A 15,025-nucleotide genomic window follows, 5' to 3' on the forward strand; every position below is an offset into this window, starting at 1 on the left:
GTTATTACACCTAATTTTACTTTTGCTAGGTAACATTGCTCTCTGTGCTTAACACAAGCAGAAACGTGGACACAACATATGTTCTCATTGATAGAACGCAACATAAAGAAGGAGATTAAAATGTTTTTATTTATTATCATTAATCAGAAACAAAGTATTGGAAAGATGTAGGTTTGTTGCTAGAAAATAATTGCAAATAATAGTACTTTGAAATTAATCACATAACACTAAAGGAAATGTTTGTTGTCACTGTTATGGCTGTCATAGATACTATGTTTCAATAATAAAACTTAAATCAAAAATAACCTTTTACCCATTCTATATATGGTTAATGTATTTCTTAACAATGAAAGGAGCTGAAGTATTGTATTCAAATGGCCACACTGTTTTCAATGGCATCTGGGGACAGATAGCAGTAAGGAAGCTCCAATTTGCGGTTCCTCTTTCTGATGTGTTCAATTATATCTTTTAGGTCTTTTTGGACCGCCTCCACGAGCCTAGAAGGGGCATCAGTACTGAAGTACCATTCACCGTACTGGCACAGTGGCACCTGTAGTAGGATCAGCAATAGCATAGACATTACGACTCCTCTGGAAGTAGCACCTTAATTCATGAACAGAACTGTGTCCTGGGAGTTGTGTGTCATTATCCTGTCTATTGTTCAGTATATGAAGCCCCCCAAAACAACTGACTGCATTGGATAAATACAAATAATTACATTCAGTACTTTTTGCTAACTGTATAACGTCATAACCCAAAATACTTGAGAGCAGGAAAGTGATGACTGCACTCACATAGTTTGCAGAGGGCTGTGATAACATCAACAGAATGATGAGCACACTGCAGGTGGCATTAACGTCTGGAAGGAAAGACAGAAGCTTCTCTTCCGTCACTGAGCCTTTCACTTTCGGAGGGGGGCGGAACATGGCAGGCGGGCTGTTTGGCATCCATAAGCCGAAATCCATCTGGATGTTTCAGATTGTTAAATTAAAGCAGGTTAAATGAGAACTCGGTTAGAATTTTCATTTGTCGGTTATGTGAAAACTGCAAAACCACACCTGAGAAAAGTTGACAGCTGCATGCAGTCCTGAACAAGAGAAGATCACCATGGTGATGAACTTGCTCAAATCTGACTTGGTTTGAAACGACTGTGGAAAACCTAGAATAATAATCAATTTTACGGCTTTAAAACTGCATACATTAGAAATGTAAACCTAAAAAATTAGGTCATATCCTACAGAAACTGACTGAAGCATGAGATTCATGCTTCTAGATTCATTGTGTAACCTGTGTGCGTGAAGTTGAGCAACCCCTCAGTAAAGATCTCTTGTATCCAGCTCTGTAGCTCAGAGTCCTGCAGGACCTCCTGGTCATCATTGTAATACAAATCCATCCAGCTCATCACAAATCTGCAGCAAACACTCAATAAGACACTCAGTAAGAATAGACTCACACCATACCATACGACACCAAAACCACTATAAAGGTTATGGTGGGTTATCAATAGGCTAGAAGCACCTGTGAAGGGCATTCCACACCCTCAGAGCATCCTGTGCATAGTAACAATTGGCCATCGTGTCTATTCCTCTCTCCGTCAGGTCATCTGGGACACACAGTGAAGTGTAGCGCAGTTGGTCTGTACCTCGAGCAAGCAAATGAGGAAGTGCCTCCAAACCACAGCCTATGGCCTGAAATGAAAAGGTAGAAACAGAGGGGTGTGACTCGCTGGTAAACACATAAACAGTTCAGAGGAAACGTGATAAGGAAGTACCAAATATGAATAGACTGTTCTAAAATTCTAGCTCTATTTCACACATTGGCAGATGTTTGACATATAACACATACCTAAATGTACTTACATTCCTCAAATGCTCTACTTCTTATTTAAACAACAGTGTCTGAATGTTTATACTTTTCTCTTAGTGTGGTATGATCACACATTCACACACTGGTACGTTGAAATTAATAGTGTTACAGAAAAATAAGGATTCCTACCTTGTCAAATATACCTTGAGGGGCCAAAAGAGAGGACCGAGCCTGCACATTGATCTGAAGAGATGTCTTAATATGAGGCATCAGAAACTGAAAAAAGCAGTTGTACAGTTTAGCCTCTTTATGTAAATAGTGAGAAGACATTGCATCTTTAATCTTCCTAACGAGAATTATAGAAAAAAACAAGAGAAATGCATCACTATTATAAGACAAGCCTTGTCTGTTTTTAGTTGCATTCATCTGCAGAGCTTATAATTGTTAATTAAATCGCCATACGTGTATGCGCTGCAACTTGGCCTTGCTCTGTGCTCTTGTGTACCTGGTGTAGAGGGTGTATTTCTGGTAGATTTCTGAGGGTGGCGATGCAGCACACTTCTCCTATCAGGTGAGTGCGCAAGAAGTGAGAGTGTAACTGGTGAACCTGGAAATCTGCACAACGGACCCACATCTTTGCTAAGAGCCAGTCAGGTTCTGGGTCAGAAGGTAGGAAAACTGGGTTATGTGGTCCAGCAGTCTTTTGGAGCTAGCAGAAGAAAATACAGGATGCTGATTTATTCAATTACATCATTAGAGATCAACACTATCTTATTTTGCTCACATTTGCTGTGCTGCCAACTGGTAGCCTACGTAACAGTAACATTGGTAAACATTAGCAAATGCAGACGGTCTGTTACAGGAACCTCAAAACATTTAGCCAATGTCTCTGTAAATATTTCTGAAGGACTAGGAACACTCTACATACCTGTATTGCAATGGGCTTTAGCTCTTCGTGGTTGTTGTAGTGCAGGAGGCACAGTGGACTAGCAAGGTATGTCTGTTTTCCATTGATAACATTGCCAGGCAGGTCATCAAGAACCTCATAATCCAGGAGAAACATTGTCCCTTTCTATAGTGAACATAAATTTAATAGAACTAAAACAGAATAACAAATTAAATTGCGAAGGAATTTACACACATCTGCTATTCAGTTAAGCTTAATTTATCATATTTCATATAGCACATTTTTGGGGTCATACTCTATATTGTGGCAGTTTCTTATACACACACACACACACACACACACACACACACACCTTCATTTCCTGCTCCAGGGAAGAACCCTCTGGCAGGAAATCCACGACCATCTCAGTGGTGACAGGTAAGTTACGTGGAAGACTGTGGATCTGTTTGATCTGGAGAGGATTGCATCCATTAAGACACTGATAGCCAAAGAATGCGTCCTCTTTCCAATGAGCCCTAACATACTCTAAAAAAGAGCAGGAGAAAAAAAAATTAACAGAGAGTGAAAATAATTCTAGAGGTGTAATGGAATCATATGACATTTGTTTGTACTGCATAACAGTGACTGTGGGTCCTACTAGCAACTGTATTATCTTTCCCATTTTGACTAAACAGTATGTCAAGTTCCTCCCAGCTACTCCAAGATTCAGTTCGGTCAGTAAAGCCCCTGAGATAGTTTGAGTTGGTGCCAGGGCTGTGAGACAGAGAGAAACACAAGTTAATAAAAAAATGTCACAATAAATGTAATGTCAAATAAAAGACACTGTTCATAAAAGTGATGCAGCACTCGCTCTAGCATTAGAATTATAGGAAACAATGAAAAGATGCTAACTGCACTGACACATAGCCTTCAATTAAGTACCTTTGCCGGGTGTAGCACAAGTCAGGATCAAGGGATTTCATAATGGTCATGTCTATACAACGAGGGCCGCCTTCAACAAATGTGCTCCATCTACCGAAGCAAAACAACCCCATAAAACACAATTTTCTCTGGTGACCTTTCTTAATCTAAAGTAGTGTCGTTTGACCATTGGAAGTGCAATAATTTAAACATGTATTTTGGAGTAGCGTCACTAGACCGAAGGCCAAGAATTTAAATATGAGAGTAATTGAGAACTCCACTGGTCTGAGGGAATACCTGATGTGTTGCTGTTTAGTCTGTAGCTCTCTGGCCCTGTGCTCCCTAAGAATCTGCAGTCTCTCTGAATTCAGCATGCACACTAAAGAGATAAAACAAATATGTCAAAACTGTGTCTACATATCGCTGAGTTTTTTTATATCACTCGTAATCTTGTTCTGCAACTCTGTGTAAGTGTTGAGACCTTACACTGGATGCAGCAACACTGCAGACAGCTTACCGCGGTCACTGCGTAGCTCCACATCACCATCTGCCGTCTTGATCCACCTGTGGCAGGGGAACCGGTCCAATTCCTCAGCGTCAAACCTCTGTTTCAGCTGCACGTCTGCGCAGTGCCAGTCCAGATCAGGAAAGCCAGGCCGCGCCTCGAGCCGTAAACGCACCAAAACCACAGAGCCTATCTCTTTATCAGGCTTGATCACAACAGTGCAGGTCTGTAAGACACATAGGCCTATTGAAAAAGCTTTTTTGGTCTGTGGTCTGATCTCAAACCAGTGTTAAAGAATTTAAGAAATTTTTTAAAGCAAGATGAAGACTTTACCGAGCCAGGTAAGAGACACTGTCCATCTGGAACAACCTTCACTGGTAGAGACTCACACCGAGAACCAATGAGTGAGACCCAAAGGGTGCCGTACGATCCTGAGAGCGGTCCTAAAGAAGTTCTGATTGTCACATGAAATCCCTCCATTTGATCTGTCCGTCGATATTTCTATAGTCACATAAATAATACAAATTAGGATAACCAAGTTGATGTTTATGAAGAACTGTCATGCACTACGTGTACTGACTTCTGACGAGGGTTTTATGAAGGCTAAAGGAATATGACAAATGACACATGTTAATATCTGTAGACTACATAATCTTTATTTTCACATTTTGAAACAATACAGCATACAAATCCGTAATTTGCATATGGCGCTCACAAATGATGGCGATATTTGACTTGCAAATGTATATATGCGTCTTTATACCAAGAAGAAACACGATGCATTAAAAATACATTAAAATAAACCCTCTAAAAAAATTTCCGTTTATATTTCCTTTCAGTAACAAGTGGATGCTTAAATATCATCATGTACTCGTTTTTTAAAAAGTGAAAAAGGAAAAGACACCTTAATGTAATGTACTGTTATGTAATCTTTAGCAATTGAATGTTCAATCATAATTCTTTAGTTGCGAACATAAAAAAATGTAAAACATTTGTTATATATTTTAGTTAGATCCTACCAGATAACAGAAACTAAATTATAGTAAATTACCTTACTGTTGTAAATCCCCGAACTAGAATGTCACCGTGCGGCACGCAAAACATATTTCAAATGAAAGTTTATATATCCAGGCGAACGTTTATTAATATTTATAAAGCGGCACTGTCAACGTGGCACGTAATTAGCCGAGTTTAACATGAACACGCCCCACAAAAAGTTGCCCGGCGACCAAGTTTGATTCTGCACAGTATATTATTATATGTGTAAAATGATTGCCTTGATCGGAACAGATGTCTCTGTGGAGGTGTATCGGTTGTCGTTCACGTTTTTAACTAAACAACTCAGAAAAGGTATGTTCCCTGACCGGGAATCGAACCCGGGCCGCGGCGGTGAGAGCGCCGAATCCTAACCACTAGACCACCAGGGACTGGTGTCTCGCACTTTGATAGTCCAGGATAACATAGATAATCATTACGCAATTTGATCCTGAGATTGGTGAGTCGATTTGTCATACAACACCACTCACCTGGGTTAAAACCTATACAACAAAAAAATCAGAACGAACTATATATAAATAAAAGAAATTATATAGAATTATCCATAGGAATGGGAGCAGACACAGACCTCGTGGCGCAACGGTAGCGCGTCTGACTCCAGATCAGAAGGTTGCGTGTTCAAATCACGTCGGGGTCAATTCTTTTCATTAAACATGGTTTGATTATTATACGGTCTTACTTTCTGTTTTTCTTTTTGTCTTGCTATATTACTCCTGAGATACTATATAGTATATTAAAACGTGTGCAACTGAAAATACATTTGAGAGAGAGAGAGGCTACAAATACAGCAGTAATTCTGCCCATTGAGAATGTTTAACCACATTATCTAAAATTCTGAACTGCTACTTTTTTAAATTACCCAAAGTAGCTCTAATGGTGCATTACCTCCTTAGTAGTGGAGAATGTAGGAGTGATACTGAAACAAGCTTTAATGCAAATGTAGTTTCTTTTTGATCATACTGTTGCCAAATAGAGTCAATTAGCACAAATTAAGACAAGAACACAACAGCAATCACAAAAATAAAATAAATATTTATTTTTTTAAAATATACTTTTACAACATAGTTTCAAGAGTTGTCAAAGTAAAGTTTTCTTCAGCCAACAAAATTCCAGTCTTTCTTTGTCCAAGGATCTCCATCTCAAAGGTACAATTAACAGTTCATGAAATGTTGAAACAGGTCTTTAAATGTTCCATCCTGATTTAACTAGAATGAAACTCATCTGCATTTCCTTTAGCTCCCTTAAGCTGAAAAGACAAGAAAAGAGGTGTCAGATTTTGAGCATTCACTTCCTCTGTAAAAACAGTTTCTTATCAAAACAATATGTACCAATGAGATCCCTTCTACATTTCATCGCACGTCATCCATCAGTACAACTGAACTGAATATTTTAAATTCCAGTAAATCACCAATTCATTTTAATTACAATACCTAGAATTAGACATTAAAACCTACTATTCCATTACCACCCATAAGAGAGGATTTTCTGGTGCCACAACATTACATTTGAAAAATCACTGGCAAGTTTGTACGTTTGGCTGTACAATTCTAATTTTGCCAGCTTGTACCATGACATTCATTGTTGTGTAATGGGTTGCAAGTCTTTGACAGTGAAGTATAACACAAGCATCTTCAGTGTAATATTAAGACTATATATTCAGACTGCCCACACTGTCCCGAGTTTGGACTTGTGATCCAATTTGATTTATGTTTTGTAATACATGTCGTTTAATTAAGAAATGCTCAATGTTTATTACAACTCTAGTTTAATACCATACAAATAATTACAAGTATGTTCCCTGAGCCTTTAGATTAATCAGGTTTTTATTAAAACCTGCTGACAGGTTATTTTTCACTTATTTTAAAGAGGATTACTATTACTATATAAAGGCAAAACTTCAGAAACATGCATTATTATTATGATCTTTCTGAGTAAACAATCTTATTGCCATCCTTTATTTATTTGCATTATATACAGATAGGCATTCTGATGACTCTGTTATTTTATGTTATTTTAATTTGGCATGCTTTTCAACTAATTAATTATACTAATTATAATTAATGGACAAGGACATCAATATTTACATCTACCATGTCTTTTTTGTATGCTTGAAATCTTTTGCCATTTTTATCCGCCCTCATGGAAATGTGCTGATCCTATAGCCTACATGCTAAAAGTAAAGATCTTAATCTTGTGAAAGTGTGTTTGTATAGCCTACATTTCTCACCTAGAGCTTATGGTGCTAAACAATTTAAAAGATTGGAACAGAAAAAGTGGCAGTTTTAAAAAACGAACAGCATTTTCAAATTAACCTAACAAGAAATTATTCTTTAACCTTAGAACAGTTCATTAGTATGATCCTCTTAGAAACTAAGGTGAGATTTCTCTCATCTTTTAAAACACATTTCCTTATTCTTACCTGTTTAGTGTTGTTTAGTGGTAAGGGGTCTGGTTTGCCATAGTCTGGAGGGTTGGCCAGAGGGTCATAACCTAAGCGCCTGAGCATTGGTGCAATGTCAGCCATGTCCTTCACAACATCATCTGGGATCTTGCCCACCCATTTAGACAGGGCTTCTATGTTTACTGGGTTGATTACTTGGTCAGTTGACCGTTCCACCCTGTATCAGAAGTGTAATAATTAAATTGCATTCCACAATCTTAGACCTAGGTTCAAGTAAATGCATACCATTTTAATGGTGTGAACCATCTTTGCATGAATCTATGAATCTATCAATTTCCAAGGAAATGCCTTCCTTAATCTGCCAGTTTGAAAAATTACCAATTTCATAATACTAAGATAGAGAATCATATCCAAATATAACATACATTTCTTCTTGCAAGTTAATACAAAATGAAGAATACTTCATTTGTACTTGACAGCTAGGGGCCAGAGCACCGCTGCTCTACGACATCTCTCACTCACTTGGACAGAGATATGCCGCCGGATTTTCCAATGAGCTGCTCGTGGTGCAGCACGGACGAGTCCCAGGGGAGCTCCAGGAACTGGAGGAGCTCTCTCATCACTTGCTCTGGATGCAGCACCAGCTGTTCATAGCGCACAGGCAGACAGCTGCCCTTTGATGCGCCCTGGCACTGGTCGTACATCACCTCCACAGCTCGGTTCCACTTCACCAGGCAGTCCCGGTAACTAGTCAAGTCAAAGCCTGTGATGGTAACCTTGCGTGATATCATAGAATGGACTGTGGCTCGGCCATCGCGAAGCATTAGGATAAATTTTGCACGTGGAAAGAGTTTGGAGAGGTACGCCAGGGACTTGAGAGCAAAAGGGTCCTTGTTACAGAGCCGCGGGGCAGGCTCTCCGTGGCCGACGATTATCTCCAGCAAGAAAGCACGGACTGCAGAGTCCAGCACATCCTCTGTGACCCCAGCTTCGTCCAAGCGAACCCTCTCCCGGGAAGAGCGGCTCCAGGTGGCCTGCATGGCCAAGAGACGAGGAATAACGCGAGTCTCCTCTCCACAACGCACCTCAGGGTGGGCGTCCAGCATGACGCGCATCAGAGTGGTCCCACTACGAGGTACTCCACCAACAAAAATTAAAGGAGTGCCTTTACTGAACTCCAGAGGAATGTGCAGGGGGTAACTAAGGTTTTTATTAAGGTGTTGGTTGGCGGTCCATACACTCCAAATGGTTGCCCCAGAATTTGGGCATTCCATTGCACTAATGCTGAGATAAAATACAGTGATGGCACTGATGACCACACAGGCCAATAATACATTGTAAGTCTGCTTCCTCATGGTAATACACAAACCCTGTTTTGAAAAAAATTTATGTTGTGCAAGGTTTTAGGCTTGCTACTTTCTTATGTCTCTAAATAAATTGCCCTTCCCCCATTCAGTAATTTTTGTTTATGGATTTTTACTGAATTACAAACACCCACTGTACATGAAAAATAAAGCAAAGAAGTGGGAGTAAGGGAGCAAAAACAAACAAAAAAAAAATTAATTCTTGCTTGTAGGCTTATTGTTTAATGTAGGCTTGCTGTCTCAAGCCTTTGGCTGTTGATCAGTCCATTGTCTCTAGAAAACAGGAAGGAAGAAAGTAAGAAAGCAGAATAAAAATCGAACTATAAACATTTTAAATTTGACTGACTGCAACAGAAAGATTCAAGCACAATATTATTACTGATGCCCAAGATAAATATTCTGATAACCAGGGGCGATTTTAGGATCTGGTCTTTAGGGGTGCCCAGCCCCCAGTGCTCACAGAGGCACAATACCAAAGTATTGCGCAGGTACAGAGCAAGGTTTTTGCATAATATAATATTTAAAAAATGTGTTGAGCCAGGGGGTGCTGAGCAACTTCACGGTGGTGCTCTAGCACCACTAAAAATACCATAGCCTCGCCCCTGCTGATAACCAATAAAAAATATTATACAGATGATTGGTTGGGTTAAATTAATAGCAATATTGAGAATGCAACGTCAATTTGTTAATTGGGTAAAATCAAAATCAGCCCCCACTTCCCAAATGATTCCACCGAATTAGCGAGTCAGCGTTACTGAATCAGTGCACATGTGTCTCCAAGAAAGCAACAGGTAAAATAATCCATAACATACCAACGGATTACGCTACTTTGCAATACCAAACATTCAATAAATAGTTAATATATAATATGCACAGCGGTTTTTTGGTATGGTTAGTTGGAACAGAAAATGAGGACGTTAGCTCTGGCTGGCAGTCACCATAGGTAACTGTATGCAGATATTTACATACAGACGTACAGGTCTTTGGCGTTACGAACAAACACAAAAACCACATTTAACTAATAAAACGTGAGGTGTGACCCCCACGACGGTCTTTATAAGAGTCGTTATGAGACCAGTCTGTAAACCTGCCACAGTGACGACCATCAAAACTGAAGCTGGCGAGTGTGTTGGTACAAACTGTATTGGGCAAGAATTGTATTTATTTATTTATATTTTTTAAACAATAATTTTATTACCATATCTATCACACCATTAGAGTAAGATTACACTATGCCATATTCTGCGGCGTAATGATGCGATTAATAATAGATTAATAATAATTCAAACACATCTTACCGTCCCTCAAAAGCATCCGCAACAAACGCAGCTGACGTTACACTCTTTACACCAGAACTACGGTTTCCGCTGTTGGTGGCGAAATAAAAAACAGGCGTTAACAGTGACCTAAAGTGCTCATTTGGACACATTTGCAAACTGCCACAAGGGTTGATCAAACGTTACAAGCCGATGCGAATGGTTTCCTGACGCATTATTCCCCCCTTACCTAACTAACGGGCAATGTTACCTACGTTTGCTAGTTAGCTAACAACTACTAAACGACCACCGAACTTCTTAACGACTACATCGCTGCACAAGAAAGGGACGATTTGATTGGTCATCACACTTCGATGTCCCGACTCCCGTCGTATCCTATTGGCTGTTTCAAAGACCTGCACAGACCGACTGTTCACTGCATGCAGTTCCATAGATGTTTAATATTTTTCTTTCGTGCCACCGCAGGTCTAACGTTAGTCTGTTGAATAAATGGCTGTTTTTATTGACTTTATAGATTTTATCAAATAATTACTTTTATATAATCCAAAGTATTATTTGCAAGATAAATTTAGCTCATAAAATTTATGATTATTTATAATAATTGAAATCATATAATCTGTTATTATAACTTATGGGAGAAAAACTGTCCCTGGACCAATAGAAAACTTGAAACGATTAATCACAAATCATGCATTACAGCTCGCACAAACTGTTTTAAATCGTGCACGGTTTAACTTTTAAATGAATAATAGTGATGCTTTCTGCAGAAGTGCATGGATAAATTGTAAATTCACTTAGTTTAGGCAGCTAAGGAATAAAGAAACAGCAAATATGTAGGAGGTGAAGTGTATCAAAATTATATCCTTTTTTGGCTTGAACTAGTTTAAAAGGCCAGATTACAAATTAGTTTTGCCATTCCATTAAAACCATAGGAGTATAGAATGCTCACATTTACAGTTACCTTTTAATTCAACAGTCAAATACATTTCCAAAAAATCATTGTAATGATGTAAGTAAAATAAATAAGTTTAAAGTAAACACATTTTCTTGACCACAAAAATGTTTACATGATGTAAAAGGTTTCATTAATGGATATTCAATATATACAAGCCAACACAAAATTTCAGCAATGTAATCAAAATCAGTCTATAATAAGACTCACTACAAATGGTCTAGTTCACTGTTAACGAAGACCTATGCATACAAGACAATATGTGACCATGTACAAAGGGTTTAAGGCTAATAGAGGGTGCTATGTCTAAGAGATTTCCATATTGTTTCATCACTGGTCTGCACCTGCATCCATCTCAGCATCTGCAGAACTACTGCCTTCCTGTTGGGGATCTCCAGGGATGATGTGTGTGACCTTCTGAATCAGCTCATCTATCTGTTCTTCAGTCAGCCTTTCTTCACTCTCTTCTACTATCTTTGCAGAAAGGAAAAAATTTATTTATTTAAAATAAATGTAAATGTGTAAATGTGCCATATTTTGTCAATTGTGATTTTTTACACCCCAATCGAAATTTGTCCTCCGCTTTTAACCCATCTGTGCAGTCAGAACACACACACACACACACACACACACACACACACACACACACACACACACACACACTAGTGATTACTAGGGGGCTGTGGATCACACGTGCCCAGAGCGGTGGGCAGCCCTAGCCTGGCGCCCGGGGAGCAGTTGGAGTTAGGTGCCTTGCTCAAGGGCACCTCAGTCATGGCCTTAGGTCTGGGAATCGAACCCACGACCCTCCGGTCACAAGACCAGTTCCCTACCACCAGGCCATGACTGCCCCCTTTCAAGTCCTTTCAAAAATTTTTTACATTTGAACCTTTCACTCCATTCCACTCTGGGTCACTGAGAACAAGAGACAGAAACAAGTTCTAAAAAAGTACAGAAAATATGGAAAACTATCAAAGTCTGACCAGTTGGATCTCGACAGCCGTCTGTGGCCTGTGGTTTAGGAGCTGCAGCTTCTCAGCTCTATAAAAAAGGGAGAGAAGGAAAAAAAGGAAGATAAGGCAGCATGCTTACTTGAGCCAATAGCTAACGAATAATAAGCAAGTCTGGCTAAACAAATTTTGGACCATTGATATGATTCATACAGTGGTGACATGAAATAACACTTGTTTGACTTTTTTGTAAAGACTGCAAAACCACAACAGGTCATGTGGCATATCTCAAAGTGGAAATTTCAAAGCTCGTCAGTAGAGGCTAGACAAACCATACTGTGTAATTGGCGAAACAAAGTGAACACAGACCACAACAGCTGTGTTTGTTAAAGTATGTTGAATGCAAGTCAAGTACAGAATCCCCTAGAGATTTTTAGCAACAAATTCAATTAAAAACAAAGTAATGTGTAATCAGAAATGACCCAAAGCTGAGAACATGAACTTCTGTTGTACTCACTTGGTAAGTTTATGAGGAAGCATTGCACTTAGGAACTCTTTCACTGTCTCAGGGCTTTGATGAATACATGGTGTCTTGGAGAGATACTTTAAAGTCTGAGGGAAATGACAGAGGCAAAGTCAGAATATAAATGACAAAAACAGAAACATGTAATTTTTCCAAACATTGCACATTACATCTTGTGAGTCACAAAAATGCTTTATTTTAACTTGTGAAAATATTAGAGACAAGCATTGCAGATGTAACTATACCATATAGAGAAGTATAAAACAGACACTATAATTATAAAGAATCATGAACAACAAAAAGTAACTGCATGTAGGTCTGTGTCTCTAACCTCATACATTATTGTGTTCAGGTTTTGCTGCCCAGTGCTGTGCTTGTTTTTGACACTTTCTTTCCTCTTCTCTTTTAGTTCCACCAATAGCTGATAGACCTAGTATGGTGAATATGTGCGCGCACACACACACACACACACACACACACACGGTAAACTGTACTGTATTTTATAGAAAATCACATTAGTGAAGGCATATGTCAGTTGAAAGGTCTTACATTACTGACCTCATAATTGCTGAGCATAGCAGCATTAGCATCCCTCCTGCAATATAGACATGAAGGTTTATTACAGTTAACATGCAAATTTAATATTCTAACCTGTAGCTAATGAAGTTGTGTTAATGTATGACCAATTTAAGTCCAGTTCAAAATAACTGAAAGAACATGTTCTAAAAGTTAGTACTTGGCTACCACAGTTTAAGTCAAATATCATAGTACCTTGATTTGCAAGTGCATCAAGTAATAACTGTATTATTTTTCTTTGTAACCTAATTTTTGCATAAATTACATAAGTGTCTTTAAACACTGATCTGAGACTGCTTTTCTCTCTTTAAGGCTCTTTTTCCCCTTAAATGCACGGTTTACACAGTTAAGGTGATTTATTTCAAAGCGTATTTTATCCCATTGTGGGACAAATTATATATTTGATCGTACTGCATACAATGAGTTAAAAGTGTACATTTGGAGTTTTCATTAACTGTATAAAAGGGTGTTTTGCTGTGTAACTGAGACCTTTAGCCACTAAGAGGAGCATTTCCTGAATTTTTCAGCAAAGTATTCACCAAAATATCTTGCTGGATCTATGCTACGAAGAATCAAGGGAGCAAATGGAATCCAACCCAGTACTAGCAAGGTGTAGTTAATGAAGTGTCCTAACGCAGTCCCACATAATGACCTGAGTTAGCAGCTTATTCAATTACTTCTTAAAGCATATTGTCAGCTCTCTAATGTTACCAAGAAGCTCTACATAAAGACGGATAAGAAATACATTTCAGATTCCCTTTGAGTGTGTTATTGTTAATACAACAAAAAAGCTTACACTTCCATGCTTGCCTTCTTCACGGTCCCACTCCTGTATAAAGTCGGGCAGAAACGTTTCCTCAAACGTGTGCGTTCCTAGAGCAGTAAGCTAGTAAACTATTTACAAATACGAATACTTTATTAATGACTATGTAGTTTCATCAGGATGTTTAATTGAAGTTCATTCAGTGTATTTGTTGCATTAATCCAACCAGCGTTTTCTTGTCGGAAGCAGTAGTGATTTAGCTACTTCACAATGTCTCACCAGCATGACGTCATCATGCTGGTGACACTACGGAGAAGTTGGCTCAGCCTTCTATATAAACCAGACATTCACGTAGGAATTGGCTCGTTATTTAAAGATAAACAGATAGTGTATGCGATAAATACACATTATGCAATTCCTACATATTGTGAATGTATCCCACACAATGGCTTTCAATAAAGACACATTTAGATGTGAAAAGATCACACGTATGAATTAACAACGAGTTCATGCTAGCCGGTAAGAGGTCTTTTCAAAATAAAAGTAATGGGGTACAACTTTTAAACATGTGCAACTGAACATGTGAACCTTTTAACACACAGGTATCAAGTACATACGAGGAGCAATGCATTCCACGTGCTTCTGGAAACATTTCTCACATTTGTGAAAGCATATTATAGCTCAGATTTCCTGTTTTCCTGTGGTCCAGTATACATGGGGCTCACTATTAAATAACATGATAACATGACATAAGGACAAATACATTTCATGTGCATCTGGACTTGTGAAACAATTCTCACATTTGTGAGAATTTGTAAAATTACTTTTACATTAATTTTATTTTGAAAATGTATGAACTGGTATAGGTATTTATCGCATACACTATCTGTTTTTTTGAATATCGAGTCCATTCTTTCGTGAATGTCTGGCGAATATAGTCCGATGAGCAAACTTCACCGCGGTACCACAGACAGTCTATGACACATGTGTCCACCTCAAGAAAAAAATAACATCAAATGTAGCTCTAATTGTCCAAAAAAAGGTC

The 15,025-nt window shown here is 38.6% G+C and overlaps 3 protein-coding genes and 2 non-coding genes across 7 annotated transcripts; 1 reads left to right on the top strand and 4 right to left on the bottom strand.

The window, feature by feature from the left end:
• Positions 1–111: 111 nt before the first annotated feature.
• On the bottom strand, positions 112–5,288 carry LOC143481677 (polyunsaturated fatty acid lipoxygenase ALOX15B). 2 transcript variants are annotated; one of them, XM_076979773.1, is made up of 15 exons: positions 5,170–5,288; positions 4,452–4,619; positions 4,131–4,344; positions 3,911–3,992; positions 3,635–3,724; positions 3,351–3,466; positions 3,066–3,238; positions 2,735–2,878; positions 2,312–2,515; positions 1,996–2,082; positions 1,519–1,688; positions 1,288–1,409; positions 1,059–1,159; positions 795–965; positions 112–550 (listed from the first exon to the last, which is right to left on the bottom strand). In XM_076979773.1, the coding sequence occupies exons 2-15, from the start codon at positions 4,596–4,598 to the stop codon at positions 371–373; spliced, it is 2,001 nt and encodes a 666-aa protein (XP_076835888.1). In that variant the 5' UTR covers positions 4,599–4,619; positions 5,170–5,288; the 3' UTR covers positions 112–370. The 2 variants fall into 2 exon arrangements, with proteins under 2 accessions (XP_076835888.1, XP_076835887.1); XM_076979772.1 differs by having other exon boundaries at positions 5,175–5,224.
• A 185-nt stretch (positions 5,289–5,473) lies between these two features.
• On the bottom strand, positions 5,474–5,545 carry trnae-cuc (transfer RNA glutamic acid (anticodon CUC)). The gene has a single exon. It is a non-coding gene; the product is annotated as a tRNA-Glu (tRNA).
• Positions 5,546–5,739: 194 nt separating this feature from the next.
• trnaw-cca (transfer RNA tryptophan (anticodon CCA)) lies at positions 5,740–5,811 on the top strand. Its single transcript has one exon. It is a non-coding gene; the product is annotated as a tRNA-Trp (tRNA).
• A 398-nt stretch (positions 5,812–6,209) lies between these two features.
• On the bottom strand, positions 6,210–10,549 carry tpst1l (tyrosylprotein sulfotransferase 1, like). Of its 2 annotated transcripts, none has more exons than XM_076980294.1 (5): positions 10,471–10,549; positions 10,238–10,306; positions 8,098–9,212; positions 7,594–7,792; positions 6,210–6,420 (listed from the first exon to the last, which is right to left on the bottom strand). In XM_076980294.1, exons 3-5 carry the CDS (start codon positions 8,928–8,930, stop codon positions 6,376–6,378), a joined length of 1,077 nt encoding a protein of 358 aa, XP_076836409.1. In that variant the 5' UTR covers positions 8,931–9,212; positions 10,238–10,306; positions 10,471–10,549; the 3' UTR covers positions 6,210–6,375. The 2 variants fall into 2 exon arrangements, with proteins under 2 accessions (XP_076836409.1, XP_076836408.1); XM_076980293.1 differs by having other exon boundaries at positions 10,446–10,534.
• A 612-nt stretch (positions 10,550–11,161) lies between these two features.
• crcp (calcitonin gene-related peptide-receptor component protein) lies at positions 11,162–14,285 on the bottom strand. Its single transcript, XM_076979821.1, has 6 exons — positions 14,014–14,285; positions 13,200–13,236; positions 12,973–13,071; positions 12,636–12,730; positions 12,152–12,209; positions 11,162–11,642 (listed from the first exon to the last, which is right to left on the bottom strand). The coding sequence occupies exons 1-6, from the start codon at positions 14,019–14,021 to the stop codon at positions 11,499–11,501; spliced, it is 441 nt and encodes a 146-aa protein (XP_076835936.1). The 5' UTR covers positions 14,022–14,285; the 3' UTR covers positions 11,162–11,498.
• Between the last annotated feature and the right edge of the window lie 740 nt (positions 14,286–15,025).

Source organism: Brachyhypopomus gauderio, chromosome 18 (genome assembly GCF_052324685.1).
Source record: "Brachyhypopomus gauderio isolate BG-103 chromosome 18, BGAUD_0.2, whole genome shotgun sequence".
Classification (NCBI taxonomy): Eukaryota; Metazoa; Chordata; class Actinopteri; order Gymnotiformes; family Hypopomidae; genus Brachyhypopomus; species Brachyhypopomus gauderio.